This window comes from Cicer arietinum, chromosome 4, assembly GCF_000331145.2.
Source record: "Cicer arietinum cultivar CDC Frontier isolate Library 1 chromosome 4, Cicar.CDCFrontier_v2.0, whole genome shotgun sequence".
Taxonomy (NCBI): Eukaryota; Viridiplantae; Streptophyta; class Magnoliopsida; order Fabales; family Fabaceae; genus Cicer; species Cicer arietinum.
The window spans coordinates 17,561,537-17,577,599 of NC_021163.2; the positions used below are offsets into that span (position 1 = coordinate 17,561,537).

Here is a 16,063-nt window from a genome sequence, read left to right on the forward strand (position 1 = left end):
ATTTTCTTCATATACACGAGTCAGATATTGAACTCCTAACCACTTGCTTAAGGAGCCTGAAACCCTTACAACTCGGATTAACCCATTGTTGGTGACAATACACATACTTAAATTGTTCAAAGATTCAAGTTCTAAATAACATTAATATAGTAATAAAATATTTTAAAAAAACCAAAAAATAAATCACTTAATGAGTTTCTTTATGAATGAATCATTTCGGACTATCCGATTTTAAACCCTAACTGAATCAATCTTTGTTCAACATTTACTTACCTTCTAACTGAATTTCAGATTAACATGATCACTTTCTCCTAAGAATTGAAGGATTAAGAAAAAAAATAGAATCCTAAAGAGTGGTATCTCATTGGCTCCAATACCATAAGATTCTTAGTTGCTCATCAATTTGATAATTACGTTAATTTAATTTAACATGATTTAATCATTTGGCATGCTAATCAGCTGGTTTGGTATGATAAGAGCAATGTATCTAATTTCCTATCATTAGATATACACGTGGTAGCCATTCTCAATTCCAAAAAATTAATCAATTCAGCACTATTTCTGCTGCTGTGCCACTAACCGTCCACGTTAGTGTAAGCTTATATTAATTAAAATTCATGATTAACAATATAAACAAGTAAAGCAATCAAATTCTTTTCAAAATATATATTATAGGATCACCTATAAGAAGATGAACCATGTCACTGACTTTAATATATTAGTAATATAATAATATTATAATATAAGCTTCAGGTCACCAATATGATGACAACCAGTTTTTTGTAAGGCTGCTTTTCTCCACTTAACATTTGACTCTAAGCACTTCTGAAAGCTACCACACCCTGTCTTTCTCATCATCAACATAAACATATTGTTATTGGAGTATCACTATCGAAAGAAAAAAAAAGTCTCTCTACTATTTATAATATTCTCTTCTCTTGTCACTTTGTCCAAACCTTTATTATAAACTGAAACTTTTAATGACTATCTCATTCTCACTCATAAAATTGATTTAGGCATGAAAGTTTCAATGGATGAAACCAACAATACTATTACTAAGAGAAGCTCAAGCCAATATTGGAAATCATTTTACAGTTTTGTTGATAAAGTGAAAAGATGTCCAGGTTTGTTGAGGAGGACACTTTGGAAAGTTGGCAAAGATGATCCAAGAAAAGTGGTTCATTCTTTGAAAGTTGGTCTTGCTTTGACACTTGTTTCTTTGTTGTATCTAATGGAGCCATTGTACAAAGGTATAGGAAAAAATGCTGTTGTGGCTGTCATGACTGTGGTTGTTGTCATGGAGTTTACTGTAGGTATGCTATTCTCAGTAACATTATTATAATTATTACTATGTATTTAGATAAATGTCTCATAGGTATTGAATTGCAGGGGGGACCTTATGCAAAGGACTAAATAGAGGATTTGGGACTTTGTTAGCAGGATCATTGGCATTTTTTATTGAGTATCTTGCAGATGTACCTGGTCAAGTTTTTCGAGCGGTTTTCATTGGTGCTGCAGTTTTTCTTTTAGGTAAGCATTTACTTATCACATCATGACAGAAACTTCACTCTTGCTTTAGTAATACGGTTACTATGTAGCACCAAAACCTCAGGTTGAAGGCATGTTCGGTGTCCAACATGTGTGTGTCCGAACTGACACGATGCCGACACCTGTGGTCACATTCGATCACTTTTATTTTCTTAAACTATTACTGATGTATATGTGTAAGTGTTGTGTCTGATGTCAGTGTTGTGTTTGGTGGTTGTATTAGTGCTTGAGTTCTAAAAAAGTATCTATTTCTTGGAATTTCTAGGACAAGCTCAATTAATATGTAAAACATGAGATTTATTATTCAAGATACAAACATTTAAATTCACATACCAAAAGATATAAATCACTTGTATTTCTTCTATTTCTTAATCCTAGACTGTAACTTAAGTTATCTATAATTTAATTCTGATCAAGTTTCCTGTCTTGTAGCTGGAGCTTCCCAAATATTTGGCTTAACCATTGTTTTTTTGTTTAGCAGGAGCTGCAGCTACTTATGTGAGGTTCATTCCTTATATAAAGAAGAATTATGACTATGGTGTTATGATATTTCTCTTAACCTTCAATTTGATAACAGTATCAAGTTACCGTGTTGATAATGTCTTGAGCATGGCAAAAGATCGCATCTCTACCATATGCATAGGCTCTGGCCTTTGTCTTGTGATGAGCCTGTTGGTATTTCCAAACTGGTCAGGGGAAGATCTTCATAAATCCACCATATCAAAGCTTGAAGGCTTAGCCAACTCTATAGAAGGTAAGGTTAAGAGTACTACGAAAGCGAAGATTAAAAAGGAACAGAGAGTACTACTATAGTTCTATTTTCTCAATATATATAATTGATGGTGAAAATAATGATGCAGTTTCTGTCATGGAATATTTTTATGATTCTGAAAAACAAGCAAATGAAGATGATTCATCTGAGGATCTCATTTACAAATGCTATGAAGCTGTTTTAGATTCTAAATCTAAGGATGAAACACTAGTAAGTTAGTGCCTCCATTTTTTTTAAGAATATCATAATTTGGTGCTTTGTGACAGAAGATCTTATTCTAATGTGAAATTAAATAGGCATTACAAGCAAATTGGGAGCCAAGATACTCAAGAAGCTGTCACAGGATCCCATGGCAGCAATATGCAAAAATAGGAGCTGCTCTTCGCCATTTTAGCTACACTGTTGTAGCATTACATGGATGTCTTCAGTCTGAAATTCAGGTATTAAATCAACTATTTTGGAAACAATTTAACTTTATAATAGTAGAGTTTATATGATGCCAAAAGAAACTATGGACTAGCTGTTTTTTTGCTTGTAAATGATTTAACTTTCAAACCAAAAAATGTAAATAAACTTTTTTTCATTCCCTCAAAATCTTTTAATATAACTTAGAAATATCCTGAACCCTGTATATAGTGGTAGGTTGAAACACATAACAGAATATCAGATTTTTAATCTAGTTCCATGATGCAAGCGTATAGCTGTGATACCTTTTATTGCAAATTTGTTTGAATAGACAACTTATTTAACAATTTATAGCATATGCGCTTGTATATAAGCTTTTTTTATAAGGTATAACTAAGGTCAAACTGTTTTTATGTAAGCTATAAGTTGATTTTATAAGCTATCCTGGATATAGCTTATGAAAATTAGCTGAAAACAGTTGATGGACATGTCATAAGCAGTTTCCATAAGCTTCCTTGATAAAACCCGTGAATTCAAGAAAAGGAAATGTATAATATTAATTGTAAAAGGTTGAGCGCAAAGCTCTACAATGGTGGAAAACGATAAAGAAATGGATAAACTAGAGTTCAAGAACTCCAAATTCAGAGCATAAGTGTTCCTAACCAGATAATTTCTTCTCCTAACTATTTTTCTAACAACTTTATGAATGTCTTCGTAACCCCCCTTCCCTCCTACTTATAATATAAATTTCCTAAAAATTAGGAAATAACCACCGAACTCTTATTCTCTATTCAACCCATCTATTGGGCTAAGACCCAACATTCAGTATCCTATCATTCCCAAACAGACTCACAAGTGCTTATGCCTATAGATAAGCTCAAATAAGTCAATCCAAGCAGGCCAGTTATTATGCCAACTCATCTTTTTGCACAAAACCTGTCATGTTACTGATTAAGAACTTTATCTAGGATCTGGATGATATATATTCAAGGTCATTTTTGTGTAGAAATTAAATTGAAATGCAAAATCTGTATTACTCTATTGGCAAGCATCTTCACAATTATTGGAATAAGCTCTACTATAAAATATAAATTCATTATTTGATGCTTGGATATATCCCTTTAACTTTTTATTATTTATATCATATGATTCATGAAGACACCAAGGTCAATCCGTGATCTATACAAAGATTCTTGCATCAAACTTGCACAACAAGTATCAAAAGTACTAAGGGTAATGGCCAACAGCATAAAGAAAAAGCATCAATTTTCCCTTGAAAAACTCTCTAATAATCTCAATGAAGCCTTACAAGACCTTGACAATGCATTGAAATCGCAACCTCAACTTTTACTAGGCTCGATGAAAGGTCAAAGTCGAACCCCAATAACCCCGAAAACCCCTAAAACCCCCAACTTTTACATGTTTGATGAAGAAACTAGAATCTCATTATCAAGTATTAAAAGTGATTGTTGTTCCCCAGTTGGAAGTAAATCAAAAGAAGGACAAGGACACAAAAAGGTTTTGAGGCCACAACTTAGTAAAAGTAAGACTATGAGTATGATCACTAGCCTTGAGTTCTCAGAAGCACTACCTTTTGCAGCTTTCACTTCATTACTAGTGGAGATGGTAGCAAAACTAGATCATGTTATGGATAAAGTTGAAGAATTGGGCAGAATGTCTCACTTTAGAGAGTTCATAGATGATGATGAAAATATTGTTGTAACTTGTGAGAGACAAAAAATGAATACAACTGAGAATGACTTGCCTTCATATGCAGAGTAGTTGTTACCAAAGAGCTTTCTTCCTTAGCTTTGATGTCTATACATGCATGCATGCATTGTGACAGTCATATATATGTATGTATGTAAGTATGTATGTGAAGGAATTTAACTCATTGTTATGAAGAACTTAACAAGCTATATATATTTCATTAGGTAGGTGAAGTGCTTTCCCAAGCAATCATCCCTAAAGGGAAAAGTGAGTTTACTTTGTTTGTCAAATATATATGTCTTGCTTGAATTGATTTAGTTGAATGTTGTATACACATTACCTATTTTGTATAAGAGTAAGGCATATACTACTTTACTATCTTGGAATGTAATTTTTGTTTATTACCTTCGAGATTCATTATTGGCTATTTAATAAGAGGAAAAAAAATACTAAACAATTGAAATTTAAGATTCCTCACGACATTTAAGTTGGTTTAAGTTCACTAAGTTTTTTCAATTAAATTTGTAAAACTAAAATATCAAATCAAACATTCGCATTAGTGAAGGTTGATCGAGATTGTGTCCACCTTTAATTTTAAGATTCTAATAGCTAAATAAAAATATACAAAAAAGACAAATCTTAAAAACAAAATATTGATTTGAAAAACAATGATAAAGAAAAAAGGAATAATTTTTTGACATTGGGGGCATCTTGAATCAAATTGAAAATTCTATTCTAGGCGGCTAATAAGTACAAGAAGTCAGAAACACAAGTTTAAAAGTGGAAATTGAAGACCAATGAAGCACAAAAAGATAAGCTTTTTGTGATAGGATAGGACAAACAAAACAAGGTTAAATCCATTGAATTGTGAAATTTAGGACATTATAAAGTTCCACTTTGTATCTATGCTCATTCATAGTAACTATGGCAGAAGTGAAATTGCTAGGATTTTGGTCTAGTCCTTTTGTTCATAGAGTAATATGGGCTCTAAAATTAAAGGGCATAAGCTATGATTACATAGAACAAGACAGACATACCAAAAGTCAACTACTCCTTCAATCCAATCCTATTTACAAGAAAGTCCCTGTCCTTATTCACAAAGGCAAACCCATCTCAGAGTCTCTTGTAATTCTTGAATATATTGAAGAAACTTGGCCACAAAATCCTTTGCTGCCAAAAGATTGCCATGATAGAGCCTTAGCTCGATTTTGGATTAAATTTGGAGAGGATTCGGTAATTTCATCTACCCTTTTATTATATTTTCTCAATTTTATCTATCTGTTAACAACTATGAGAAAAGTATTATTTGCTGAATTCAAGTGATTAATAACCTATATAGCATCGACATTTCTGATCGAAGACATGTTCATTTGTCTGACACATGTTAGTGTCTGACACCGACACGACACTGATCATCTGATTATGTTGAATTAATTTATTTATGAAACTATTACTAAAGTCAATGTGTTAGTATAAATAAACCTTAACCAAAAATAATCTTTAGTGAGGCTTTATTTATTTTGGAACCAAAATTCATTTTTTGAGTTATTTAAAGGTGGAAGTCATAGTTGTTGGATTAATTGTCATGATACTAAATCATATGCTACATATTATATAAATTTAAATTGATCTAAGCTAATTAGTTTGAATTATCTTGTTTGGTTTATTTCCTAGATCGGTTCTATAACTGATATATTTCTCCGACCTCCTAAAGAAGAAAAAGAAAGAGTTAGTGCAATAGAAAAAGCACAAGAAACTATAGCAATAATGGAAGAGAAAGGTATAGGGGACAAGAAGTTTTTTGGAGGGAACAATATTGGAATGGTGGACATAGTATATGGATGCCTTAGTCATTGGTTAGAAGGGTTGGAGGAAATTGTTGGAATGAAATTGATTGAGGCAAAGAAATTTCCTAAGTTGCATGCTTGGATTCAAAACTTTAAACAATTTCCTCTTATTAAAGAAAACCTTCCTGATTATGGCAAACTTTTGCTTCATCTTCAGTGGCGCAGGCAGGAATATACTATATAGTATCATAATTAGTCAAATTATATTTTCTATATTCGATATTTTAACCACTATAGATTATACTTCTACAAAATAAATTTATGACTCTCTTTATTTGTACGATTGAGTGATGATCAAGTTGGTAATGTTCAAAAAGTTGAATTTTGAATTATATATTTATTTTCTTTCATTTTAATTAAATTGATCGATTAAAGCTATTATTTCATGTGTAAAGATCATAAGAATTATTAATTTATATTTTTTAAAAATACAATCAATTCTCGTTAAATTTCAAATAATTTTTAGCCATTCCTTTTCGATGGATCATTTATGAATATGTTCATATTAGGATCCACAATTAATGAAACCACTTTTGTTGGTGTAGCCTTAATTTATTTTGATATAATGGATGTAGTCTAATTGTGTTCCCTTCATTATATTCTATACCTATATATGAAAGGATTTTTTTTTGGTGTAGTCTAATTTTTGTTCTTAAATTAGCCTTCCTAATTTTTCTTATCTCCCAACACCTTCAATTTTTTCTAAAAAATTGTTTTACCTTTTCCCAAAAAAACTACTTTATGTTATTTATAAAGCATTATGTCTAATATAAACCTCATAAAAACGGTATAAAATTGAACCTTCATTTTATATTTTTAGTAAACAAAATTATTATTATTATAATAATAAAAAAAGTGTTTTGTTATTATTATAATAATAATTATATTTTTTTATTAAAATATATAATAAAGATAGAATATGAACAAAAAATGAAAATTGAATTCAATTTAGTGAAGTTGATTACATAAATTCAATAAATTACAGTTTAAATTTATGTCGATAGATATATTTAGTATCTCAAGTGCTTCAATTATAATTATTTTCGGTGCCTCAATAAATGTTTTTTCTAACATTTATTTTGTTAATTTTGGATTTGCAGAGTAAGTTTCAATTTTATATAAATTAAATACTTATTTAAAATACTTAACACCCATAAATTGTATATTCAACTTTTTATAATTTTATTTAAGTTTGAATTATTAAATAAGTATCATTTTTCATGAAATAATTATTTATTCATTGATTATTTTTTTTACTAAATTAGTCATTAATTACTTAGTAAGATAAAGATACTACCTTGGTGCCAAATTATAAATCATTTTGTAAAAAAAATATGTCAAATTATTAGTCATTTTACAATATCAACAAAACATTAATATTTATTTTGTATCCTACTTTATATAATATTATAAAGAAAATTTAGATGAGTTGGGTTTGATGACTCTTCAGGAGAGAGTCCTTGAGGGTCAAAAAGCATTAATTCGACTTTATAGAAGATAGTTGATAAATATATCTATATTTAATATTTGATGTGCCTCAATTATAATTATTTTTTGGTGCCTCAATAAATGTTTTGTCTAACATTTATTTTGTTAATTTTGGATTTGTTGAGTAAGTTTCAATTTTATATAAATTAAATTGATGATTTTTTTTAATTATTATCATTAGTACTACTTATTTAAAATACTTAACACCCATAAATTGTATATTCAACTTTTTATAATTTTATTTAAGTTTGAATTATTAAATAAGTATCATTTTTCATGAAATATTTATTTATTTTTACTAAATTATTCATTAATTACTTAGTAAGATAAAGATACTACCTTGGTGCCAAATTATAAGTCATTTTGTAAAAAAAAAATATCAAATTATTAGTCATTTTACAATATCAACAAAATATTAATGTTTATTTTTTATCCTACTATATGTAATATTATAAATAAAAATTTAGATGAGTTGGGTTCGATGACTCGTTAGGAGGGAGTCCTCAAGGCTCAAAAAGTATTTATACGACTTTGTGAGAGATGGTTGAACTGAACTTCATTGACTTATTTTTTATTTTTTTTATTCTATTAAATTATCTTTCTCATATCATTAATGAAATATATTTTTTGAAAAATAACTCATAATTCCTCTTTTCCATATAAAATTAACTATGTTTATTAATATGTGTAAAATTGTAAGTGATTTATAATATGAGAGAGAGGAAGCATATAATATTCAAAAAATATTACAAAGTTTAAGGGTGGTAAGTATTTTAATTAAACAATATTAATGAGAGTAAGGTAAAATTTAATTCATTTAACTTGTCAAAAAATCCATTACATTTAAAAAAGAATTATTTTTGACTAGATTCATTAAAAAAATCCATTACATTTAAAATCTTCTTTTTGATTGGATTCATTTGATAATCCTAAAAACACTAAGACAATACATTAAAAAATACTACTAACACACTATTCAACATATGTTTTTTCAATATATTTTCTTTTGATTGAAATTTAGATGAATTATATTTAACAAAAAAAAAAAATAGATGAATTTACAAAACATACATGAAATTCCCATAATTTAGTAGATCTCGTCTAAACTTAGACTAATACTCATTCACGTTTTATATATAAGAAAATGTTCGGAATTTTTTTTATTGTCTCTGTAATAAGAAAAGTAACACGAAGTAATATGTATTACCAGTTTACTTTACTTTTAAACCCCAATTTAATGTTCAATAAATATAAATATATTTTTTTAAAGTGTGATATTAATATCAAAGTGGTACAAAGAGATAGCATATCTATATATATTTAAACGGTATTATGTCATTCAACAACAATTATAATCTTCAGTTGAAAATTTTAAAAAAGTAAAATAACAATTAAATTAAATATGACAATAACAATGAGATTGTTTAAAAGTTTAAAAATAATTTTGTTTGTATAAAAGTAAAATGACAATTAAATTAAATATGCCAATAACAATGAGATTAAGATGTTGGGATTAAATCACATAACACCGCATTCTTATGAAACTCATTAACCAATTACACATGAAAAAAATACCGATTCCTTAATGAAAGAATTCCTAAGTTCTCTCCATAAATAATAATTGTTTGTTTATTTAACAAAAATATCCTGCACTAAGATTATGTTTCAAAGGCAACTAATGTATCAAGTTCTATTTATAGTAAGAAGATTCATTAAATATTCAATTCAAATATAAACTTAAAGAGTATTTTTCAATCAAACTCTAAATCATAAATCAAGGTATGAATGATCAAAATATACCAAACATGAAGAACATAATTAAATCACTAACTAACATAAAAGAATACTCATAATTTAATCGCTATTTGTGAGTCTTAGCAATTTCTTTCACCTCTCTAATCCTAATCTAGGGTCATTTAACATGATATACATATTTTTTTTCCACCTTTTGACATTGTTGTTTGCCAAATTAATTGCAGTTCAGGTGGTCAATACATGGACAAAGTGGCTGTTATGAAATGATCAAGTTGGTTGGTATATACACTAAGGGTCAACCAATAGAAATTTGTTGCCATTTCACATCATTGGTTTGTCATTGTATTTTGAAGATTTATTTATGGTACTTTGAATTTTCTTGTGTTCTATATTTCACAATAAAGTTGTTAAACTCTTAGAACTACGTATTCTGAACTATTTCACCTTCATGTTAAAATTACAACATTAGCTTTTTGTTGTATTTATCTTCTTCCTAATAGATTTATTAATAGACATCAGGGGTGTATAAAATTCGGTCTATTATGCGAAAATAAGAACAAGACAAGGTGGAAAAAAAACTAGGTTCAGGTTATACATTGGGTTACTCGTCCTAAATATTTTAATGATAAATAATTATTTTTTGTTATTATTGATTCATTCTCCTTAAAAAAATTATCCATTGGATCGCTGACTTAGTAATTTGTAAAACAATATTATGAATTATTACTTTTAAATGAATTGATAAGTAGTAGTCATATTTGACTTATTATGAGTTTCTTTATGTTTAATTTTTTTATCTGAAAGAAAATTTAAGAATTACTATTAGGAGGCAAATTAAGAATTACTATTAAGTTAATAAGAGACAAATTAGAATCTAAAATTTAATCTGATCAAATATTAAGAGTGACCAAAGAACACATCAAACCCACCTACTCTAATAGACATTAATGCAATAATTGATTGTGAAAGTGTGCTCAAATATTGACTATTATGATCAAAGTTTCAAAAGTTTTAATCACAGTCGTATCATGATTATTTATTGTAGTCGATTCGGCTTCCGTTAGATTACAGAGATATATATCCAAAAGCGTAATGTTGCAAATATTGTGGAGATCTTTCAAAAAAACTTAAGCTATCATTCTTAACAAAATAACTAGTTCATAAACTAAACATATCCCGTCATGCATAACTTGCGTGTTCTTTTCCAATTAAAAAAGTAACAAAATACATGTGCATTTCTAAGATACGTCATTTCTAAGATTCAATCATATATATTTTCTTTTATCAATAAATATATTAATATATTAATATATATATATATAAGTATATAAAAAAAGTAATTTCATTAATTAAGTCCTAATTCAACTGATAAATTTCGATATTGTTAAGTTGAACATTTTGTATTCAAATCTAAACCTCATAGTTATGTTAATTAATAATTATGAAATTTACGGTATTTTTTACGATAAAAAAAATTATTTAATGCATATAGTATGATAAAGTAAAACTATATCATTTTATAGATTAATAACAAACATTTTCTTGTCAATGATTTATATAGTAAACTATAATTAGTGTGTTACAATTTTTTTCAAAAATTTATCTAAAATACATTCAATAGACACATTATTAATTAAATACATATTTCATTTTTAATTAAATAATTCATGAAAGACCATCTTTTAACTTTGATCATTGACAAATATTTGTTTCGGGTATCATATATACAATGAAATATAATTAGTGTATTATATATTTTACTTCTATTTTTATCTAAAAAATATTTTTAAGAGACACATTACTCATTAAATACAAATTTCTCTTTTAATTAATTCATTTGTAAAAGACTATCTCTTGTTTTAATTAGTGTATTTACAATTTTTAAGAGACACATTACTCACTAATTACAAAATTCTCGTGTTTGTTTTTACAATAAATTGTAATTAGTGTATTATTATTTTCTTCGAAATTTTGTCTAAATATATACAAGAGATACACTACAAAATAAATATATATCTATTTGAACTAATTGATTCACGTAATATTATCTTTTAACTAATTGATTACTGAAAAATATGTGTTTTATGTATAATTTATATAGTCAATTATAATTACTATATTATAATTTTTTAACTAATTGATCACCGCTATACATTTGTTTTTATACAATAAATTATAATTAGTGTATTATATTTTCTTTATTATTTTCATCTAAAAGATATTTAAGAGATACACAACTAATAAAATTCATATTATTTTTTAATTAAGTGATTCTTGGAAAACTTTCATATTATTTTTTAATTAAGTGATTCTTGGAAAACTTTTTTGACTAATTGATCACTAACAAAACATTTTGTATATAACTTGTTTGGTGTCCTTATTCAAATTATTGAATCGTCTTAAATATTTTTTAAATCATATTTTAATCTTAAAAATTAAATTTTTAATAAAAAGAAAGTATAATTTAAATTATAAAAAATTTAAATTCAAGGTATATTATAAAAATAAATAAAAAATTACAATAATTGAGAGTTATATAAACTTAGTCCATGTTAATCGTTATTATGTGCACCTACCTGTCCAACACGTACATTCAAAAATGAAGGATGCCAAAGTGTGCATACGTGAAAAGGAGAAGGAAATGGAGGCACAAAAAGAGAGGAATTATATATACTATTATTGATTCTCTTAAAATATAAGTGCAACTTTTAGGTGGTAATAATGGCTCAATTATTGAGAAATCATGCATGTCTTTGAGTAAATATTTCCAAAACTCTAACTGTCTATTGTGTTCGTGACAACCCCACTATTTTCTCATATTTATTATTAATACTTTCATGGTTGGTCTTGTCGTATTAATAAACAATCAAACGTATGAATATCCTTAGTATCTTGTCTTTCTTGCTACTTCACACTCATTGTGCTTCATAATTCATTGTTTACTAATAACACCAAAATCTCTTTATGAGTATCATTTTAATTGATTGTGATAGGTGGAAACCTTCTTTTAAAAAATTATAATTATTTGTAGGACTTTTATCCAATGGGATATATACATTAAAAACTAATGGTAATTCCGTCGTTTATTCTTTGGCGTGTCACGCGGTTGCATTTCATGGCAACAACTATATGACAATTCAATCTTATGTTCTTTTTATTTTAACCAAAATATTTTCAAAAAGATTAGCTCCAAATAAAATTCAAAACTCATGATACATGCGCAATCACACAATTATTACTAATGGTCATTTATATAAATGCATCAACCATGTATACTCATTTAGGAATATTTTAAAAGAAGAAAAATAGGAAGAGAAAGGTTTCCCTCAATTTTAAATGATTTTTTTTTTGTAAATATATTAAAATATTATAAACAATTCTCTACAAAAATTTAAAATATTTTAACTTGAAAATAATTAAATAATTTTTTAAATGTCTTAAATTCAACATAAAAATAAGGAATATATAATTTAGAAGGAAATAAAATTGTTTGTATGAAAATTTGTTGGGATTAAAAATTAATTTTTTTTAAGGATTAAGAATGAAAATTTAAAATTTTATAGTGAGTAAAAATTTATTTAACTCAATATTTTATATTATACATATATTACCTAATATTTTTTGTTTTAATGTTCCAGTTATTAGGAAAATTAATTTTAGAAATCCGAATTTCGATCGAAAGATAAGCAAAATTTGACTAAGAATTATTTTAACTAGGATTCAAACTCGAATTTTCCAAAACGATTCATCTTTTATTGTAGTTCATTATCAAATCATTGATTTACATCTTTTTAACAAAAGAATAATTGATTTATATTAAGTAGGTTTAAATTGGTTTCCCTATTTAAAATCAGATATTTTTTGTCTCTAACTCTAATTTTTTAACTAAAAATAATGAAGTGACATGTTATATTAATTACGCTAAATATGTTACGATATGTTAAATGACTATAATAGATATTAAATTATAATAAAAACTTCAATTTTAACATATTAAATTATTTATTTTATAATTTAATTAGTAACATATAAATAATTAATGTATTTAAATGGTTATAAGAGATTGTATGTCACAAAACTTAAAATATATTAAATCACTCATTTTTAGTTAAAAATGTGAGATAAAAAACTAAATTATCGGATTTTAAAATAAGTGAGTAAGTTCTACAAATTAATAAAAAATATAGAATCAAATAAATAATCAAAACTGCAATTATTAAATGGTATTCGGACAATAAATGATTTAAACTTTCTAATATTACTATTGTTGTTGCAATACTGCCATTTAGTGGTTTTCATTTTTTAACTAATCAAATGTGCAAAAGAAAACCATCTACTTTTAAACTAACAATCCACTTATTAAGTGGGAAAGGTGATGTTAAATTTAATATATTTTTAAACTGTATTTTATCAATTAATATGGAAAAGTATGGCTTCTAGAACAACAACAAAAATTAATATATACCCCACATTATTTATTCAACACCTTATTTTATCTCTATATCTTTCTTATTATTACATTATTATCTTTTATTTCTTTTTCTCTTAAAATATATACACTCTATGAATATACACCAAACATTTTTTTAAAAATATATATGTAGAGAAATATGGCTTAGGCAAGATAGGATGACAACTAGTATCTACAAGTTCAAATTTTTGCCATATGATGTTAACTCTATTGAATAAAAATGATATTTATGTCTTATTTATATTTATGTGAACTTTTTTTTATTCCAGTATTTAGCTAGTGGGTATATTCCAGCAGTAATAGATAGTAGATATTTGCAAATATTCATGAACATCATAAATATTTTTGAAAATAGCATTCATATAAAAAAATATATTATTAATTAATGTTGAAAATGTTCCACTACTTTAAACAACAAATTATTAATCACCAAATTAATAAGCCAAGTACATCAAACATATAATGTCTTCCTCCTTTTACCATATCCACCTTAGATAAATATTGCACAGAAGTGCAAAACTTTATGAAATTTTTGGTGAAGTTTTGTATTTAACAAATATTTGTAGGTACGAAAATTATTACCTCTATCTTCATATCTATTAATTAATTAAGAAGTATTTAACAAATAGTTTTAAAAGTATGTCAAATAAACCTTTATTTATATGGTGAGATATAATTGTATGTAAATTTGTCTAAATAATTAATGTTATGTATGCTTCCATAGTACGCGTTTGTGTCTCATCTCATACGTAAATAATAATACTGTCCTTTATCCAACTGTTCCTCACATCACGCATGCGACATCACCAATATTTTAGAAAAATTAAAAAATATATAATTAATATATTTTTTATGGAAAAAAAAAAGTTTGATATAAAGAAGGTCACCTTTTTTAATACATCAATTTGGAGGGTGACTCCTTCATAGTCTTATCTTTTTCTTTAATGTTGTAACCCATTTGAAAGATTCCCATTAAAAAGGCTAACAATATAATAATATTCTTATTAAAAACCCCTAAGTCTTTCACTTTTGAAGCTTCACGCTATTCAAGGTACCTATAGAGTGTAAGAGATTTGTGAAAGGATGAGAAAGATAGGGATTTCATTCATCTTTAGTATTTTATTATTTTAGGCAGAAACCAAAGCTGGTACATATATCCTACTCAATAAATAATTAAGTTCCTTCCAATTACCTCATTATTAAAACCAAAACATACTTTCTTTATATAAAAAATATTAGACTTTAGTGTGACGGGATGGTGCAACAATTTTTTTTTTGTTATTAAAATTTAAACTGAGAAAATAGTATTTTAATTTAAGCTAGAAAAAATTTTATGATTCACTTGAATTTAATATATGTTTTTTTTCTCATTAAACCAATTCATTTGAGTTAAAATCAAAACAATATTGATGTGTATGTATTGCATCAGCGCTTATAAAATTAATACATGCAAACTATTGTACCCAACAAATGAATTAATGCATGAAAAGGGATATTTATTACCTTTTTAATCTCCCTACTTCATGAAAATAATTGATGGAAAAGTTAAGACAGTGTTCCACAACTAATAATCCCTATTTCTTCTTTTGTATATCAAAATTTTAAACATTAATTATTGTTGGAAAAAACACTATATAGAGAAATTAAAAAATAAAATCATCCATGAAAAATATAACGTAAACACTAAATCTGGATAAAAATAACGAAAGTTGTTTAATAACAGCTAAAAAATATTACTAAGTGAAAATATAAACTTCTTCAAAATAATAGGTCTCTCAATACAATCATACTGTAAAGTAAATATCTAACTTACACTTTACACCTAGGTATGACAATAAGATGACCAAGTTTTGTTTCTCCAAACCTCATTTTCAAATCTAGGAGATATGAAAATTGAGTATTCATATATGCTCGTCTCATATATACAAACTAATAAAGTTAAAAAATCATATTAATTCTCATTAATATACTAAAATAATAATTATTTGATTATAATTAAATTAAATTTTATCGAAAATAGATTAAGATTATAAAATTGAAAAAGTATTATATAAAAATGAATATATA

General features: G+C 26.3%; 2 protein-coding genes across 3 annotated transcripts; both read left to right on the forward strand.

Moving 5' to 3' along the window:
* The first annotated feature begins 884 nt into the window (after positions 1 to 884).
* On the forward strand, positions 885 to 4,903 carry LOC101494158 (aluminum-activated malate transporter 12-like). Of its 2 annotated transcripts, none has more exons than XM_027334052.2 (6): positions 885 to 1,313; positions 1,390 to 1,530; positions 2,027 to 2,302; positions 2,409 to 2,530; positions 2,617 to 2,760; positions 3,884 to 4,903. In XM_027334052.2, the coding sequence occupies exons 1-6, from the start codon at positions 1,019 to 1,021 to the stop codon at positions 4,505 to 4,507; spliced, it is 1,602 nt and encodes a 533-aa protein (XP_027189853.1). In that variant the 5' UTR covers positions 885 to 1,018; the 3' UTR covers positions 4,508 to 4,903. The 2 variants fall into 2 exon arrangements, with proteins under 2 accessions (XP_027189853.1, XP_004497252.1); XM_004497195.4 differs by having other exon boundaries at positions 888 to 1,313; positions 2,030 to 2,302.
* Positions 4,904 to 5,242: 339 nt separating this feature from the next.
* On the forward strand, positions 5,243 to 6,656 carry LOC101494465 (probable glutathione S-transferase). Its single transcript, XM_004497196.4, has 2 exons — positions 5,243 to 5,668; positions 6,110 to 6,656. The coding sequence occupies exons 1-2, from the start codon at positions 5,360 to 5,362 to the stop codon at positions 6,464 to 6,466; spliced, it is 666 nt and encodes a 221-aa protein (XP_004497253.1). The 5' UTR covers positions 5,243 to 5,359; the 3' UTR covers positions 6,467 to 6,656.
* The last annotated feature ends 9,407 nt before the right edge of the window (positions 6,657 to 16,063 follow it).